Source organism: Anomaloglossus baeobatrachus, chromosome 2, assembly GCF_048569485.1.
Source record: "Anomaloglossus baeobatrachus isolate aAnoBae1 chromosome 2, aAnoBae1.hap1, whole genome shotgun sequence".
In the NCBI taxonomy this organism is placed as follows: domain Eukaryota; kingdom Metazoa; phylum Chordata; class Amphibia; order Anura; family Aromobatidae; genus Anomaloglossus; species Anomaloglossus baeobatrachus.
Window position 1 is genome coordinate 492638294 of NC_134354.1, and position 19301 is coordinate 492657594.

At 43.5% G+C, this 19301-nt stretch overlaps 1 protein-coding gene across 1 annotated transcript in view; it reads left to right on the forward strand.

Annotated features, from left to right (window-relative positions):
- LOC142291732 (sodium/hydrogen exchanger 2-like) overlaps positions 1–19301 on the forward strand; it is a 149390-nt gene that overhangs the window by 82193 nt on the left and 47896 nt on the right. The window contains exon 3 of the mRNA XM_075336481.1: positions 16899–17149. Coding sequence (XP_075192596.1) covers positions 16899–17149 — 251 coding nt within the window. The remainder of the gene's footprint in view (positions 1–16898; positions 17150–19301) is intronic.

The following is a 19301-nucleotide window of genomic DNA, read 5'->3' on the forward strand; positions in this document are numbered from 1 at the left end:
GGAAACGTCATCATGTCCAGCAAAAAAAAAACAAGCCGTCAAACAGCTCCATCAGTAGCAAAATAAAAAAGCTATACGTCTCAGAATCCATCGATACAAAATCAAAACTGTTTCTATTAAATTGTTTTATTTGTGCAAAAGTGGCAAAACATAAAAAATGATATAAATGTGGTATCACTGAAATCATACTGACCGAAAGAATAAAGATGTCTTATCACTTTTACCAAATAGTGAATCGCATACAAAAGTCCCCCAAAAAACAACTTTTGAATTGCTGATTGTTCTTCTCACATCCCATAAATTGGAATAGAAAGCAATCAAAAAGTATTATGTGCCTAAAAATGATACCAATTAAAATGACAACTCATCCCGCAAAAAAACAGGCCCTCACATGGCTGTATCAGCAGAAATATAGAAAAATTCTAGCTCTCAAAATATGTTGGTGCAAAAACTTTTTTTTTTTTAGTGTGTGATAATAGCCAAACATAAAAAAACTATACAAATCTGCTATTGCTGCAATCGCACTGACCCGAAGACTAAATCCATCTAATCACTTATACCGCACTGTGAATGGCGTAAAATATAAATAAAATAATTTTCTTCACCTGCTGTTTATTTGTTCATTTTTCCTTCCAAAGATCGCAGTAAGGAGTGGCTCACATTTATCCTGTGCTCTACACTGAGCGCTTACACCGAGGTTTCCGTGTAAATCTCTGAAATACGTGCTTCAGACAGAACTCCTGACTGAATATTAACTACGAGGCAGTCGGAGTCTCCTTGCACACAGTCTTTCCTATGATTCTGCTGTTCCCGTCTGTTTAGACCTTCCTAAATGTGCAGTCAACCACCACTTTTGTGCACATTTTAAAAGCCGAACACCGCTTAACAGAAAATGCACAGAATCCAGAGTAACTCTGCTCCATCATTAGTCAATGGATTCATCCGGGGTTTCATCTGAATCACGTATTTTGTACTTTTACATAGACAAACCATTGTAAGTGCTCAGCGTAGAACACTGATACAAAATGTTCTGAACCCCAAAATGCCACCAATAAAAGCTTCTACTCAACTCATGTGAAACAAGTCTCCTCTCAGGTTTGTCACGTGTTTGCAGAAATATAGAGGGTTTTCACATTACTGGTAATGCCAAAGGCTATGGAAAAGCGCTATGGCTTCTCACCCCACAAAAGAAATGTAGTGAAATCTATGCTTGGAATTGCAAATGCCCCCCTCTCGTCTGAGCCTCACATTCTATCTAAATTGCAGTTAGTGTCCACATGTTTCACATTTCTGCAGCGAGGAGAGCCCGCATAATTTATGTGCTGCAGGTCTCGATAAGCTCAAGCTGGGCACAGTGTACGGGCACTACAATGTACTGGGCACTATAATGGCAGATTTCCATTTTCACTCTGCAACATCAATTGCTGCTTGAGTCAAAATCATCACTAGACCAATAGATGAATTCTCAAAGGGGTGTAATTTCCAAATTGGGATCACTTAGGGGCTTTGTATATGGAGTCCGCAAAGTCTTCTAGGAAACTGCACTCAAAAATTAATTTTGATAAAATCATTGTTTTCTCTTCTGCAGATCTAGCAGTTATACAGAGCTTATGAATATGCTGGACTACATGGCAGCAGGCCAAGTAGTCCTCTAATGATAATCCCCTCCACCTTTTGTGCCTCCCCTATTTCCTCATAGATTGTAAGTTTACAAGCAGGGCCCTCACTCCTCTTGGTATCTGAATTTTGTTATTTTGTATGGTCTCATATTGTCTGTACATGTCCCCTCTTAATTGTAAAGCGCTGCGGAATATGTTGGCGCTATATAAACAAAAATATGATTATTATTGTTATTATTATTATTAATAATAATAATAATAATTGCTGATTACTCAGTGTAGATTTTATAAAATCTCTAAGCAGCCCAGAAAGTGACATCACTGGAATCAGGGTCTCTACCTCTACATTATGCAGTTCTCAGATTAGGTGGCAAAACCTGGTGACAGATTCCCTTTATTTCCTGTGAAGCACCTGAAGCAGAAACTCCTTAAATGTGGGTTCGAGCACTTTAAGGGGTGCAGTTTTTAAAATAGTGTAACTTTTGATATTTTCTGTCACATGGGACCCTCAAGTCACTTCAAAAGTGATGTGCTTCCTAAATAAATTGACTTTTAAGGGCATAAAAAAATAAAAATGTGAAATTTTACAAATGTTTTGCCATATTTTAATAAATGCAAATCATATGGACCAAAATCTAGTACTAACAGGAAGTACAATGTGTCAATCCTCGAATAACTGGAATCCATTGAAGGGTTCCAGAGTTATTACCACAGAAAGTGACACTGGTCAGATGTGAAAATGAGGCTTGGTCATTAAAGGGAATCTGTCACCAGATTTGTCCCCTATAAACTGCAGCCATTACCAGTAAGCCCTTATTAAGCATTCTAGAATACTGTATATAAGTGCACAGATCACTCTGTACAGTGTAAAAAAGACCTTTTATTAGGCTGCTTTCACACATCCGGCTTGAGCTCTGCGGCTCAATCCGGCTGTGCAAGCTATGTAACGGATGCGGTGAACACACCGCATCCTTTGCATAAGTTTTTCCTTTGCGGCCAGTCCGGTTTTTGCCGCTTGCGGCATGCTACTGAGCATGCGCAGTGGCAAAAACCGCATGGGGCGGCCGGATGCGGTTACTGCCGCATCGCGCCGCATCCGGCCGCCATAGGCATGCATTGAAAAATGCACCGCATCGGCCGAATGCGGCGCGATGCGTTTTTTTTTGCCGCACGAAAAAACGTGCCAGGCAACGTTCCATCCGGCCGCCACATCGGCTAAATCTGCCGCATGCGGCAAAAACCGGACCGAACGGGAGCCCATGCGGCACAATGCGGCACTAATTAAAGTCTATGCAGAAAAAACGCAACCGGCAGCAAAAAAAAACGGTTGCGATTTTCCTGCAAAGTGCCGGATTGTGCCGCATTGCAGAAACCGGAGGTGTGAAAGCAGCCTTATACTCATCTGCAGGGTAATCCATTCCAATGGGTATCACTAATCATGTTCCAGCGCCTCCTCTTTTCTTGTGATTGCTGTCCTCCTTCCCTGCTCCATGTGGATGATGTGTCCTACGTCATCCACACAGTGTCCTCCATTTCACTCCTGCGCATGTGTTGCGGGCGGAGGAGGGGATGCTGCGCTCTCCCATTGCTCGGGTCCGGCTGACGCTGCTGCGGCCTCTGCTGCTCGGTGGCTCGAGCGATGGGCCGAATCCCGGGGACTTGAGCGGCGCTCCTCGCCCGTGAGTGAAAAGGGGTTTGGTTTTGGGGATTTATTGTCCGTGACGCCACCCACGGTTGTGGTGATTTTTGGTAACACCACCGCTGCTCTGTATGGGGATCCCGGGAGCTGTGACAGGGAGCAGCAGAGTTGTTAGTTCTCCCCTCCGTGGGTAGGGGTTGGTTGTCCCGGGGCCCAGTGATGGGGTGGAGGATGAGGGATGGCAGGCCAGGTGCGGGGCCTGGTGAGGTGCAGGGTCGCGGGGGCAGCGCTGTGCCGCACAGCACGGTGGTACTCACTCAGCCTGAGACGTTGACACAGTTCTCGGTAAAACACACGGCTGGAAAGACGGTTCCCACGGACGGCTGCTGTTGCTTTTCCCCGGTAGTTGGCGGTGACGGTCTCTGTCCCTGCACCTAGTGTAACTGTTGGTAGCGATGGATTCCCACCGGTTACCCGCTCCCCGACTTGGATATGGGCCGGAGGAGCCCCTCTTTTGCCCGCAGGCGCTGGCCCTGAAAAACTGGTGCCTTGGCGGTGGCGGTGTCTCTTTCCAACGGTTGGACTGTTGCCTTCAATCGAGACTTAGTTGCTGGGAGACCCGGAGGTCCCCTTCACTGACGGATTTGGCAAATTCACGGCGACTCCTAGCCTTGACGGGATCCGAAAGGCCCCTGCCAATGGTGCTGGCTTCTCTTCATATACCGTTCTGGTACCGCCGGGCCACTACCCGTCCACGGTCCTTTCAGCAACCTCCGATCAGCCTCTCCTGCAGACGGTCACCACCGTCTGCTAACCTTGCTGTCTCAGTCCGGGGCACACACCCGGACCAACTTCAGGCTTTCAACTGTCACTTTCTCCTTCACTTCAACTCCTCTCACTTGCTCCTCTACCACTTCACTCTCCCTTCAACTCCAAACCTAATCTCATCTGCCTGGTTTTCCCGCCTCCAGGACTGTGAACTCCTCGGTGGGCGGAGCCAACCGCCTGGCCCACCCCCCCTGGTGTGGACATAAGCCCCTGGAGGAAGGCAACAAGGATTTCTAGTGTAGCTTTGGTGTACCTATCCGGGGTGTAGGGTGTGGTGGTGTCATGACCTGTGACCCTTGGCTTGCCCAGGGCGTCACACATGCACACTTCCCTCTGTCCTGCTGTGGGCAGATGAAAGTACTGTAAGGCGCAGGAGCAGGGAAAGGTCAAAGACCGCCCGCACATGCGCATTACAATACTATGCTCTGGCCTCAGCAGGAAAAGAGAGAAGTGCGCGTGCGCAGGAGCACAATACAGGACACTGTGTGGATGATGTAAGATGCATCATGCACACGAAGCAAGGAGGACGGCAATTGAAAGAAGATAGAAGGCATCAGGTCAAGATCAGTGCCGTCCATCAGACCGGACCACCCCACAGGTGAGTGTAATAAAAGTTCTTTTTTAAGTTATACAGAGCTGCCTAGGCACTTATACAGTGAAGGAAAAAAAGTATTTAGTCCCCCACCAATTGAGCAAGTTCTCCCACTTAAGAAGAGGAGAAAGGCCTGTAATTGACATCACAGGTAGACCACAACTATGAGAGACAAAATGAGAAAACAAATCCAGAAAATCACCTTGTCTGATTTGGCAAGATTTTTTTCACAAATTATGGTGGAAAATAAGTATTTGGTCAATAACAAAAGGTCATCTCTATATTTTGTTATATATCCTTTGTTGGCAATGACCGGTCAAACGTTTTCTGCAAGTCTGAATTAGGTTGGCACACACTCTTGGTGGTATGTTGGCCCATTCCTCCATGCAGATCTCCTCTAGAGCACTGATGTTTTGGTGCTTTCTCTGGGCAATATGGACTTTTAACTCCCTCCAAAGGTTTTCTATGGGGTTGAGATCTGGAGACTGACTAGGCCACTTTTTTTCCCCACTGTATATAGTATTCTAGAAATCTGTAAGGCTATGTTCGCACAGGGCTTTTTAGTAAGTTTTTGCTTTGTTTTTTAGCTGCAGATTTGCTTTGGTTTTATGCAAATCCATGCTAATAAAAAGCTGCTTTTTACAGTCCCAGCAAAGTCTATGAGATTTCTGAAATCACACACACACACACACAAACACATCAGGTTTTTTTCCTGACTGTTTTGTCAAATACCTGCGTTTTTGGTCAGGTTTTTAAAGAATGAGCATGTCAATTCTTTGCTGCAGATTTGCTGCATTTTTCATTGATACAACCCATTTTGTATAAAGAAAAGCAACAAATCCGCACCAAATCTGCAGCAAAAACTCCACTAAAAAACGCATGAAAAACGCACCAAAAATGCAGATGATTCAAAGGAGATTTCCTGCTACAAGATCAGGTTTTGGTCAGGAAAAAACTTACCAAGAAAGCCCTGTGTGAACATAGCCTAAGAGCTCATTGGTGGAGGCTGCAGCTTATAGGAGACAAACGTGGTGACAGGATCCCCTTAATGTACAAAATAACTCGGTCCTTAAGTGGTTAAAGGTATTCTCAGATTTAGTTTTACATTAGTGTCTATTCTATTATATAAAGTTACATTTTTTTGTTTACTTATCTAAGGAGTTGGACCAGATTCATTGTGACAGAGATCCAGGTATCCTGAATATAGAAGACTACATGCTGAGGGTGAACAATAGCCTTCTTGTTCGTTATCTTAAAAGCGTTTCCTAGTAGAATAAATTCTGGTTTGTCCGAAGCTTGCACAAGTTTCTTTGTGTAATTAAAGATTTTACAGAGAAAGAAAATAAAATGACTAATATGTGTTTTTTAATCCTTCTGAACCAGGATAGTGTTGATTGAACGTCAGGATTTTTTTATTTTTGCTTTGGTATATTCCTATATATATTTTTTCAAATTTTTACTATGACATGACTGAAATGGAAATTGAATTGTTATGGGATTATTTTCACATAGTATTTCTTTATCTATTTATCATAATGTGAGAAAGCAGGACAAATACTAATTTAGCCTATGTTTTTAGTGGAGGAAAGGAAGCACTGCTGTAATTACAGAATAATGCTATTATTTACTAGTTAATACATCTATATCACTGCCATGGCAAAATTGTACAACAGAAACTGTGAAAAAGAAGCGTTAATAGGGTCTTACCTGGGTATACACCAGGTTATTAAAAGGTAATAAATAGGGATGATTGAATACTTCGATTATTCGGCTTCGCGAATATTTTCCGAATACCTCGCCACTATTCGATGCGCAATGTAAGTCTATGGGAAACCCGAATAACAACTATTCGGAACTGTTTGGTCTTCCCATAGACTTAGATTGCGCATTGAATAGACGAATAGCGGCGAGGCATTTGTAAAATATTCGCAAAGCCGAATAATTGAAGTATTCGATCATCCCTAGTAATAAACTCACCAAAGAGGGTTGTGGTAGTCAGAGCACCTGTAATCACGTAGCAGATATGGCACAAAGCTGTAGCCCCAAAAGGAGACAATATGTGGAATGTGGGGAAAGTAGGGTTTATGCCGCACTAATACCAAGATGCAAAGTTGATTAATTCATCTCTTTTATTCTTATACAGGTCTACACATTTCAGAGATTTCAATCTCCTTCATCAGGACAATCAAGAGTAAGTGAACTATCTGCAATGCCGGAGGCAGAGTCCGTATATATACACATGTGTAAATACGTCACAGGACCGCCTACTGTAATTCAAATCTTGGTGGGATCCCTGACAGTTACAAAAAACGACATTACAGGTTCAAAAATAAAAATACAAATTCCATTTTGCAATATCTGAGATACAAGACATTTAAAATTCAAACAATTGTGCACCTGAAAACGAAGATTTGAGGTATTATCTGGAAATTAAAGAAGGAAAAGCAAAAAAGTAAAAATAAAAAATTTATATACAGAGAGGGGTACAATCTCAGAAGTGAGGTGCAATAATGTGTCACACACTGACGGATATAACCACAATTCTACAGGGGACACATGGTGATGGGAAGAGAAGAAGTAAGGGGGTTGAGAGTTGAGTTCTTCTCTTACTTCTTCTCTTCCCATCACCATGATCCTGTGATGTATTTACACATGTGTATATATATGGGCTCTGCCTCCGGCACTGCAGATTGTCCTGATGAAGGAGATTGAAATCTCTGAAACGCATAGACCTGTCTAAGAATAAAAGTAATGAATTAATCAACTTTGCATCTTGGTGTTAGTGCAGCAAAAACCCGACATTCCTCCACAATCCATGTATGGCACCATTTTGGCATAGTATTTGTTCCAATATTACAAATAGGTAAAAAAAGAAAAGCTATTTTGCCTTTGTTTTTCAGTGGAGGAAAGAAAGGGGAGGCACTGCTGGAGTAAGACCACCATTATTTGTTAGCTCAATACAACACAACGGCTGCTACCAACAAGTCTAAATACCCTACACTTGTGCCATAAAACATGTAATAAAACAATGAATACACAGGTCCGCAGGGGTAAAATTGTACGAAAAGTTAGAGGTGATTTTAATTTACATTCAATGACTCAAAAAAAGTTCAATACATTTTTATATACAGTATACGGTAATATTGTGTAACTTTTTGGGTACAAAAAAAATGTTGTTCTTGTTCTCACTTAAGTATGTAATTTTGCATGCATTTTGTGCAAAATCCATACGTGATGTATAAAAAATAGAAGTGGTTTTTTTTTGTTTTTTTAAATCAGGGCATAAGAAAACATAGGACACAGTCACTGGATTTGAAACAATTTTCATAAACCCAAATTCTGCATCCCTGTGTTATAGATCTCAGATATGATAAGCGAGAGGTAATACTGTACAAATTAGAAATATTTTTCTTTGGTAAAATCTTTCACATTAGGATTAAAGAAGTGCAGACTTTATGACAGAAACAAAGGTAATGAATATGGTATATAACATGCTAGATACTAACATTCTCTAACTGATAATATATCAATATGCTTCTGTAACTAAAATTAGGTCCTATCAAAGCAGTTATTTTCAGCCCTTATATTTGATAGGTAGTAGGCAATATGTGACTTTCATTTGCTACACTGTTTCCTCGGTTGACCATTGCATCTATGGTCTTTAATGTTGCCCATTTCTTGGTGTCATCAATACTGAGAAATACATGCAAATACTTATCAATCAGGCAGTCATCGGATTTTGGTCGTTATCCTGATGCAGAATAAACTTACAGTCATACATACAGATATTGTCAGTAATAACAAAAATTTAAGAGGACGTAGTCCTAGAAGTGATGATATGCCTCCCACATAGCCCTGATCTCAATATCATCAAGTCTCTGAAGGATTTCATGGAGAGACAGACGGTCTTGCATAAGCTACATGCACAGATCTGTGGTTATCTCTCCCCGCTGAGTTCCTTCAAATCTGTGCACATGTACCCAGGGGGATTCATGCAGTTCTGATGATAAAGAGTGGTCACACCATATATAGATTTGATCTCCTAGACTTGTCTCTTGTTTATATCACATTGCATTTTGTTAAATGACAATTTATACAGTGTGTGTATGTGTATATTATATATATACAGTGCCTACAAGTAGTATTCAACCCCCTGCAGATTTAGCAGGTTTACACATTCGGAATTAACTTGGCATTGTGACATTTGGACTGTAGATCAGCCTGGAAGTGTGAAATGCACTGCAGCAAAAAAAAATGTTATTTCTTTTTTTATTTTTTTTTTTAAATTGTGAAAAGTTTATTCAGAGGGTCATTTATTATTCAACCCCTCAAACCACAAGAATTCTGTTTGGTTCCCCTAAAGTATTAAGAAGTATTTGAGGCACAAAGAACAATGAGCTTCACATGTTTGGATTAATTATCTCTTTTTCCAGCCTTTTCTGACTAATTAAGACCCTCCCCAAACTTGTGAACAGCACTCATACTTGGTCAACATGGGAAAGACAAAGGAGCATTCCAAGGCCATCAGAGACAAGATCGTGGAGGGTCACAAGGCTGGCAAGGGGTACAAAACCCTTTCCAAGGAGTTGGGCCTACCTGTCTCCACTGTTGGGAGCATCATCCGGAAGTGGAAGGCTTATGGAACTACTGTTAGCCTTCCAGGGCCTGGACAGCCTTTAAAATTATCCACCCGTGCCAAGGCCAGGCTTGTCCGAAGAGTCAAGGCTAACCCAAGGACAACAAGGAAGGAGCTTCGGGAAGATCTCATGGCAGTGGGGACATTGGTTTTAGTCAATACCATAAGTAACGTATTCCACCGCAATGGTCTCCGTTCCAGACGAGCCCGTAAGGTACCTTTAGTTTCAAAGCGTCATGTCAAGGCTCGTCTACAGTTTGCTCATGATCACTTGCAGGACTCTGAGACAGACTGGTTTAAGGTTCTCTGGTCTGATGAGACCAAGATCGAGATCGTTGGTGCCAACCACACATGTGATGTTTGGAGACTGGATGGCACTGCATACGACCCCAAAAATACCATCCCTACAGTCAAGCATGGTAGTGGCAGCATCATGCTGTGGGGCTGTTTCTCAGCCAAGGGGCCTGGCCATCTGGTTCGCATCCATGGGAAGATGGATAGCACGGCCTACCTGGAGATTTTGGCCAAGAACCTCCGCTCCTCCATCAAGGATCTTAAGATGGGTCGTCATTTCATCTTCCAACAAGACAACGACCCAAAGCACACAGCCAAGAAAACCAAGGCCTGGTTCAAGAGGGAAAAAATCAAGGTGTTGCAGTGGCCTAGTCAGTCTCCTGACCTTAACCCAATTGAAAACTTGTGGAAGGAGGTCAAGATTAAAGTCCACATGAGACACCCAAAGAACCTAGATAACTTGGAGAAGATCTGCATGGAGGAGTGGGCCAAGATAACTTCAGAGACCTGTGCCGGCCTGATCAGGTCTTATAAAAGATGATTATTAGCTGTAATTGCAAACAAAGGTTATTCCACAAAATATTAAACCTAGGGGTTGAATAATAATTGACCCACACTTTTATGTTGAAAATTTATTAAAATTTAACTGAGCAACATAACCTGTTGGTTTGTAAGATTTATGCATCTGTTAATAAATCCTGCTCTTGTTTGAAGTTTGCAGGCTCTAACTTATTTGCATCGTATCAAACCTGCTAAATCTGCAGGGGGTTGAATACTACTTGTAGGCACTGTGTATATATATATATATATATATATATATATATATAATATATATATTTTTATATATATACACCTTAGGTTCCAGAAGGGACTATTTTGGGGATCATACTGTATATGTGCAATCTCATGCTGTATATAGGGGGCCATGTGAGAGCTCTGCATCTACTATGTACTGTATAGAGAAGCTATGTGACGGTTCACACTGTATTTAGAGGGCTATATTGGGGCTGATACTGCTTATAAGGGGCTATGTGGGAGTTCAAACTGTATATAGGTGGCTATGTGGGGGCTCATAGTGTATGCAGATGGATTTTGTCGGGGCTCACTGTAAATAGATTATATGAGCGGCTCATACTGTATATAGGAGTTCTGTGTGGGGCTCATACTGTATCTAGAGAGGCCATAAGAGGGCTGTGTATAAGAGTTCTAACTGTATATAGGGGCTATGTGAGAGCTCACACAGTATTTAGGGACTGTGTGGTGGCTCATACTGTATATAGGGGACTATGTGGGAGTTCATACTGTGTATAGGGGCTATGTGTAAATTTATACTGTATATAGGGGGTTATGTGAGGTCTCATACTGTATATAGAGGGCTATGTGGGAATTCATATTGTGTATAGGGGCTATGTGTGAACTTATACTGTATATAGGGGGATGTGTGTGAGCTCATACTGTATATGGGGGGTATCAGCATGCTTAATTCTGCTCAATATTAAGTGATACAATTAATTTTTAATTTAAAATAATATTAATAATTAATATGTTAAAGGGGTTGTCCGACATAACAAAAATGTTTGAGTGTAAGCTAATCTGTGCTGTATTGTCATATAAATCACCCCTACATTGTTATTTTTTTGTTTTCTAACTTTTGTTCCTCTTGAATTCACCCTTTATTCTCTGCAGCTTCTTGTTTACATTCAGCTCCAGCAAACATGACCACTTCCTGTGCTGAACCTCAGTCAGAGCTGTCACCGCCCAGCCTCACTGTCCAGCCCCAGTGTCCAGCCCCACCCTCTGCCCGCCCTCTGCACATTCATTCCCTGTCAGTATATTCTGCCCCAGCACTGACCTCTCATCACTACACGGCAGGACACTACACGGCAGATCACTACAGGGCAGGACACTGAAGGGCAGCGCACTACAGGACACTACAGGGCAGGACACTACAGGGCAGCACATTACAGGACACTACAGGGCAGGACACTGCAGGGCAGCGCACTACAGGACACTACAGGACAGGACACTACAGGGCAGCACACTACACGGCAGATCACTACAGGACACTACAGGGCAGGACACTACAGGACACTACAGGGCAGGACACTACAGGGCACTACAGGGCAGGACACTACAGGACACTACAGGGCAGGACACTACAGGACACTACAGGGCAGGACACTACAGGACACTACAGGGCAGCACACTACAGGGCAGGACACTACAGGGCAGCACATTACAGGACACTACAGGGCAGGACACTACAGGGCAGCACATTACAGGACACTACAGGACAGGACACTACAGGGCAGCACATTACAGGACACTACAGGACAGGACACTACAGGGCAGCACATTACAGGACACTACAGGACAGGACACTACAGGGCAGCACATTACAGGACACTACAGGGCAGGACACTGCAGGGCAGCGCACTACAGGACACTACAGGACAGGACACTACAGGGCAGCACACTACATGGCAGATCACTACAGGACACTACAGGGCAGGACACTACAGGACACTACAGGGCAGGACACTACAGGGCACTACAGGGCAGGACACTACAGGACACTACAGGGCAGGACACTACAGGACACTACAGGGCAGCGCACTACAGGGCACTACAGGGCAGGACACTACAGGACACTACAGGACACTACAGGGCAGGACACTACAGGACACTACAGGGCAGCGCACTACAGGGCACTACAGGGCAGGACACTACAGGACACTACAGGGCAGGACACTACAGGACACTACAGGGCAGGACACTACAGGACACTACAGGGCAGCGCACTACAGGGCAGGGCACTACAGGGCAGGGCACTACAGGGCAGGGCACTACAGGGCAGCGCACTACACTACAGCATTGCAAATAACAGCCCCACATCAGGCTCTGCACCCCACACCACATCGGGCTCTGCACCCCACACCACATCAGGCTCTGCACCGCATACACACACATCGGGCTGTGCACCGCATACACAAACATACATACACATACACTCACATCGGGCTGTGCACCGCATACACACACATACATACACACGCATACACACACACATCGGGCCGTGCACCGCATACACACACACACACACACACCACCCGTCATCGGTCCCCGCCGCTCCTGCACGTTCGCGCGCTACCGCTGTGCTGAAGAGAGCTCAGACAGCGTGCAAGATGAGAAGCAGCGCTGCGCTGCTTCTCATCAGCACTTTCAAATGTACCGGCATCTGTGATCTGTGATGCCGTATATTTGAATGTGTGATCCTGAGCAGGGGGGCCGGTGCTGGAGCTGACACCACGGCAGCCACCGCCAGGCCCCGCCGCCAGGTCACGGACCCCCACAGCATTGCAGGGGGAGGTGCGGGGGAATGTGTGGGAGGGTGCAGGGAAGGGGGCGGGGCTCATCACACTGTAGACACCCAGCAGGGTGGCGACATGCTGTTTCCACATTTGCATGTCAACATGGCCCTGCCCATGTTGACATGAAATGACCGGAAACAAAAATCGCGGCAGGAGCGGTCACATGACCGCTCTGAGCCGGGGGAGAGGGGCTGACAGCAGGGCAGGTAAGTTGTCTCTATCTACTTACCTGCCCCAATGTAGCCCAATAGGGAAATAATAAAAAAAAAGCAAATTAAGCCAGATAACCCCTTTAATATTAATATTAAGCAAAATTAATTTTAGCCTGTTAGTTCAGCGCTCCATAACAGTTACGTTCGTGGCCCCTTAGGAAAGTTAACTGCCAACTCCTAATCTAAAGCATTCCATTGTAGGTCTTCCAGTATATTTATAGTTATTGTCCTGCTGGAAGATGAACCTACATCCCAGCCTTAAGTCTTCTGCAAACTTTAACAGGTTTTCCTTCAGGATTGACCTGTATTTATCTCCATCCATCTTGCCATCAACTTTGACCAGCTTCTTTTTCCCTGCTGAAGAAAAGCATCAGCACAGCACGATGCTGCCACCATCATGTTTGATAGTGGGGATGGTGTTTTCAGGGTGATATGCATTGTTACATTTCCAATGTATGGGACACAGCTAGCATGTGGAAGAAGGTGTTCTAGTCAGGTGAGACCAAAGTAGAACCTTTTAGGCTAAATGCGAATACTTTTTCAAGACACTGTGCTGATTAATGAGGAATGTGTATGCACATTTCTTACTGAGGAATGTTTATGTTCCTGAAGTTGCCATGTCTACTTTCTGGAAGAACTGGGTAGTGGTGACTGGTGGGTGGTAGTGGCCATGAGACAATTTATCGTTCTACCCAACCTAATCAATCCTGCCTTGTGTCCACAGTGATGTAGTATCAATATCATGGATATACAGTATGCACAGTGATTACTATAGAAACAACTGCGGGTGACAAGTTTTAACACAGAGGACACTTTGCTTCTTGCCTTTAAGCCCTAATTATAGGTAAAACAATATGCTGCGAGTTTCTTTACAAGGGATTGCATCCAGTAGTACAGATAAATAATAAATGTATGTAAGTTATTCATTACTATATAGTGCTCAGAAGACATACCTGACATTCCTTTGTGTGTGAAGTATATGCTAAGTACATAAGGAGCAGAAAGTTCCTGGTTTCGGGGTAAAATCAAGTGTTATCTATTACTTTACAGCAATAGTTTTCATTTTTTGGGTTATAAGAAAGATAAAAATCTGTTGGACTTAATCCAGATTAGATTTTATCCAATAACCCCAAACATATTTGTACTGGACTTTTTGAAGATTTTTCGAATAATATGTTTTTTATTCCCCTAATCCAGTGTCTGTGTTCTTGAAGACGTCTAATAACACATCTAACACATGTAATAACACAGCATAATAATCTTTGCATACATATCCTTGAAATCACCAATGTGGTGTAACATTAGGGCCTTTTCATTTACTCGGGTCTCCAAGAATACAGATAACTGGATCTTGAGTATTGTATTTCAGTTCCATAGAAATTTTGAAAATGCGAGATAACCCTCTGTCACCATCAATTTAGTATCGGGCTTCATTAATATAAATGGATCAGGTGAAATAAGATTTGAGTTCTTGGAGATTTCTCTAGTAATTCTGGATAATAATATAATGGAGGCTGTTAATAATAAACTGTTGCCAAGTTCTCTAAGAAACATGAAAATATTATTTTTTGTTAGATCAGACTAGATATCATTAAATGGGAATAGATTTATTACATTTTTTAGTCTATTTATACCTAATTTATACTTAATTGGCACAGGATAACTACTACAACTCATTAAATAATATTAGGAAATATCTCCAATTAGAAATGTAGTACGGTTCTCCTGATATAGCCATGTCACTTACCTCATGTGCAGGACATTGCATCTTAGGTATCTATGGTTACGACCACAAACAACTAACTGTCACTATATAAGTGGACATAGCTAATCAGGAGAACCATACTACATTTCTAATTGGAGATATTTGCTAATATTATTATTATACCTACTAAATATTGTGATACGATCTTGTAGCTTGAAATACCCTTTTAACAATAGCCAGTAACAATTTGGCTTTTAAGTGAGATAAAATATTTCTAAAAAATTCCATAAGAAGGAAATGGCACAGAAAAAAATGGAAAACAAAACAAACCCATATGCGGTCTCTTAATACCTCTAAAGGTCTGGTGCGCAATGCTAGTCTCTGTTTATTTTCTGTATTGATAATGTGAACGTGACCGCTGCAGCCAATCACTGCCTTTAGTGGTGATGCTAGCACATATGGCACTTGACTACTGAGGCAGTAATCATCTAATAGGGATTAAAATGATACTGGTTTTCACATATTAGTGTTCCCCTAGCAGTCCACTTAGTACATCTAGTGTTGGTGCTGTGTCTATAGGGAATGGGGTGCAGTTGGGCATCGGGTTCACTCCCCCTGTGTGTGTAGTGTTGTGGTGGAGAGGTCGCCAGGGTATGGCAATGAACTTTTACTCTTTGATGAAAATGTTAACCAAGAACCTCATATTAATTTTTGAAAACTTTGCTTAGCAGCAGTAGATGAATATATGATATGTGGATGTGGAGTATAACTGCTTTTTCTCTAAAGTTATTGTTTTTCCCTAGGCATGAACTTGACTTCCCAGCTGTTTCCAGCTCCATATACTTCTATGTACTCCTAGCACCTTAGAGGTCAAAACAATACAAGACCTTAGAATCTAGGTTAAAAGCCATATCAAGGGCAGTTAACTCTAGAAAAAAACTATTTTACTTGTTTGTAACATTGATAGACTTTTTCCCTTTGAACATTTCGTGTGACAGTTTTAAAGGTGATTTGTAGCCTACAAAATGATGAGGATACTTGTAAAAGGATAAGGCACAGCCAATATAATGGAGGTATATTGAGGTGCACTTGTTGGTTTCCAAACCGTAAGTCAATCAAATAGGTACAAGGCACTTTCAAGGGTTAATTTTCATATAATTTATTCCAAAATAGTTTTAAAATGTACGTTTCAGCCACTAGGTGGTCTTCATCAGACAAATAATATCATAAACTGGCCTAAATTGAAGTGTCAAGGATACCGTTGCCTTGACACTCCAATTTTGGCCAGTTTATGATACCAGTTGTCTGATGAAGGCCACCTAGTGGATGAAACGTCACATGTTTAAAACTATTTTGGAATAAATTATGTGAAAATTAACCCTTGAGAGTCCCTTGTACCTATTTGATTTACAAAACAATGAGGACCCCTGTTGAAAGTGATTCACTATTTATACAACTGTACTATAGAATTTTGTTTCTAATAAGGTTTCTTTATATATATATAGGCCTCAGTCTTCCTGTGATGTTTCATTGCTCTTCCCAGCCCAGCATCTCACGCGCTTTATCCTTTTCTGCAGAGCGCCTCAAGCAGGAGCGATGCTGGGCTGTGACGAGCGGTGAAACTCTGTCCACTGCCCAGTCACTCAGGAACACTGGGGCCGGTCTCGTTGATGTTGGTCAACTGGAAGTTGATGTTACATCACTGAATCTCAGAGGTCATGAAGCACGGGGGTCCCATGATGGGATGGAGCAGACCGCAATAGCGCCACTCAGATGCAAAATTGACTACACAAGGTATTTGAGAAAAGCCTTTTTATGAGCTTTACATCGATGTGGCCACAATGCTGTGTAGGGGACCACCTCTTTAAGTGAAAATGACCTCACTAATGGAGGTAGGGCACATTTACCTGGCTCAGTTGCCCAACCTTTGTGCCATTCATAGCAGGAAATAAAGTATTGTTATGTATGTAAATGTAATGCCTGTTTCCATGTTTGCTTCTAGGTGCTGTATAATTTATTCAAGTCATTCTGTGAGATGAACACCATTGGGACGACCGATATCCTGTCTGGAGTGGCTAATTTCGTTGTGGTTGGAATAGGAGGTGTTTTAATTGGTATCGTATTTGGATTAGTAGCAGCATTCACCACCAGATTTACCCGGAATATTCGTGTGATCGAGCCGCTGTTTGTCTTCCTGTATAGCTACTTGTCATATCTAACTGCAGAGATGTTCCACCTTTCAGGCATTATGGCGTAAGTAGTTACACAGCAATCTGCTCTACTGGTCTATTTTTTAGTCGAGTAGCAGTGACACCAAACTTCTTTATTACTTCATTTTTATTTCTATTTGGCTTTATCCATAAAAGTATGATGGTGCTTAAAGAATTTTTATCAGTTTTAAGAAAACCCCTGTTTCCCCAGCTTTAAAAAAAAAAAAAAAAAGCAGCTCTTAGCGGCTCATGCTGTCTACTCGGGCAGGGCTGCTGAACCCAGTTATTTGCTGCAGCGATGTGACATTAGCACTACAGACATCAAATTGCCAATGTAGCGCCCCTGGACCCATCAGGGCACTACTAGGTACTGCATTCTGGCAAAGATGCAGGACCTACCCCCAGGGACCTGGAAGCCCAGTGCCAGTACCACCTAAACACATAACATCCCCAGTTTCCCACTCCTCATTAGGGATGACTGACTAATCCAGGATCCAATGGATGGCCACCCAGAGGCGGAGCCAGTCCAGTCCACTAGAAGGCAACCCGATGGGAGGGGACAAACAGACACAGTCACACACTCAGACAGCAGGGAGTCCGGTAGTGACAATTGAGGGGGACGGACGTGTCTCCAGACGGGATCGTGTAACGGTGACCAAGGTGGCAAGGAGAGTAGTTGCGAGGGAGGATAGAGCCAGGTACCCCTGGCACCAGAGCACTGACGGGGCACAGGACCCTAGGTCAGGCGACAGCTTCAGGAAAACTGACAAATACCTGCACAGTGAGGGGTCCTTCACGGACCCATGAATCTGGGGGCACCAGCAGTAAAGATTGATCCAGGGACCGGAACAGAACACCGACCCTACAGGGTTCATACTGCCCGCCATACGGATGAGAGACTGCCGACAGACAGCAAGGGACCCACAAACGCTCCAGGCTATGGGGTCCCAACCACAAGTGAGAGGTGCCAGGGAAAGAGACTACCAGGTCACCACACTGGCACTGCGACAAAAGGGACCAGGGGTCTGAAGCAGCTGTCCTCAGGGTCACAGCTCCACCTTACAGTGAGTAAACAGATGTTGCACTGCATCCCCATCATGTGGTCTCCCTTCTTTCTGTGACGGACCCCTCCATTCACTCCCTGAGGCCCGGCCCTACTTGCGGAGGGCCTACCATCCAGGCTGCCACCATCATCAGCCCCAGTAGTAACAGACTGAGCAGCGGCTGTTCAATCACCATAACCGCAACCTGCAAGTGGCGTCACAATACAAACTCTTTCAACTCCCCTGTATATAACCCCTTTTAAAAAGCGTCCCCAGGGTCACGGAACCAGGCATTGGTCATTATACAACCGTGACACAGCATCCCCGTACATATACAGCCCGGAACCGAGTACCTGTTTTTTGCAAAGTTTTGTGCATTTTGAAACTTTTTTTGTTTGCACCCATTCATTATACTATTTACGCCTTTTTTGAAGTCTATTTTATATGTGGCCGCCTTTTATTTTGCTTTATGGGCAGATTTTAGTGATTACAGATGTTTTTGGCTGATTCATTAATTGCGTCTTTTTAAAGCCCGCTTTACACACTAGAATATATCTTACGATGTGTCGGCGGGGTGACGTCGTAAGTGACGCACATCCGGCATCGTAAGTTACATTGTAGTGTGTGACAGGTACGTGCGATTGCGAATGAACGGTAAAACGTTCATCGCATACACGTCGTTTATTCCTCATGAATTGAATGTCAGGTTGTTCATCGTACCCGGGGTAGCACACATCGCAGTGTGTGACACCCCGGGAACGATGAAGAGATCTTACCTGCGTCCTGCAGCTCCCACCGGCAATGCGGAATGAAGAAGGTGGGTGGGATGTTTACGTCCCGCTCAGCTCCGCCCCTCCGCTTCTATTGGCTGGCTGCCGCGTGACGTCGATGTGACGCCGAACGTCCCTCCCACTCCAGGAAGTGGACGTTCGCCGCCCACATCGAGGTCGTATAGACGGGTAAGTACGTGTGACGGGGGTTAATCGTTTGTGCGGCACGTTCAACAAATTGAACGTGCCGCACATACGATGGGGGCGGTTACGATCGCATACGATATCGTATGCAGAATCGTAACATGTAAAGCAGGCTTAAAAAGATGCAAAATTTGGCGCAATTCAATTCCAGTCAACCCCTGGTGTATTTTTGATTACG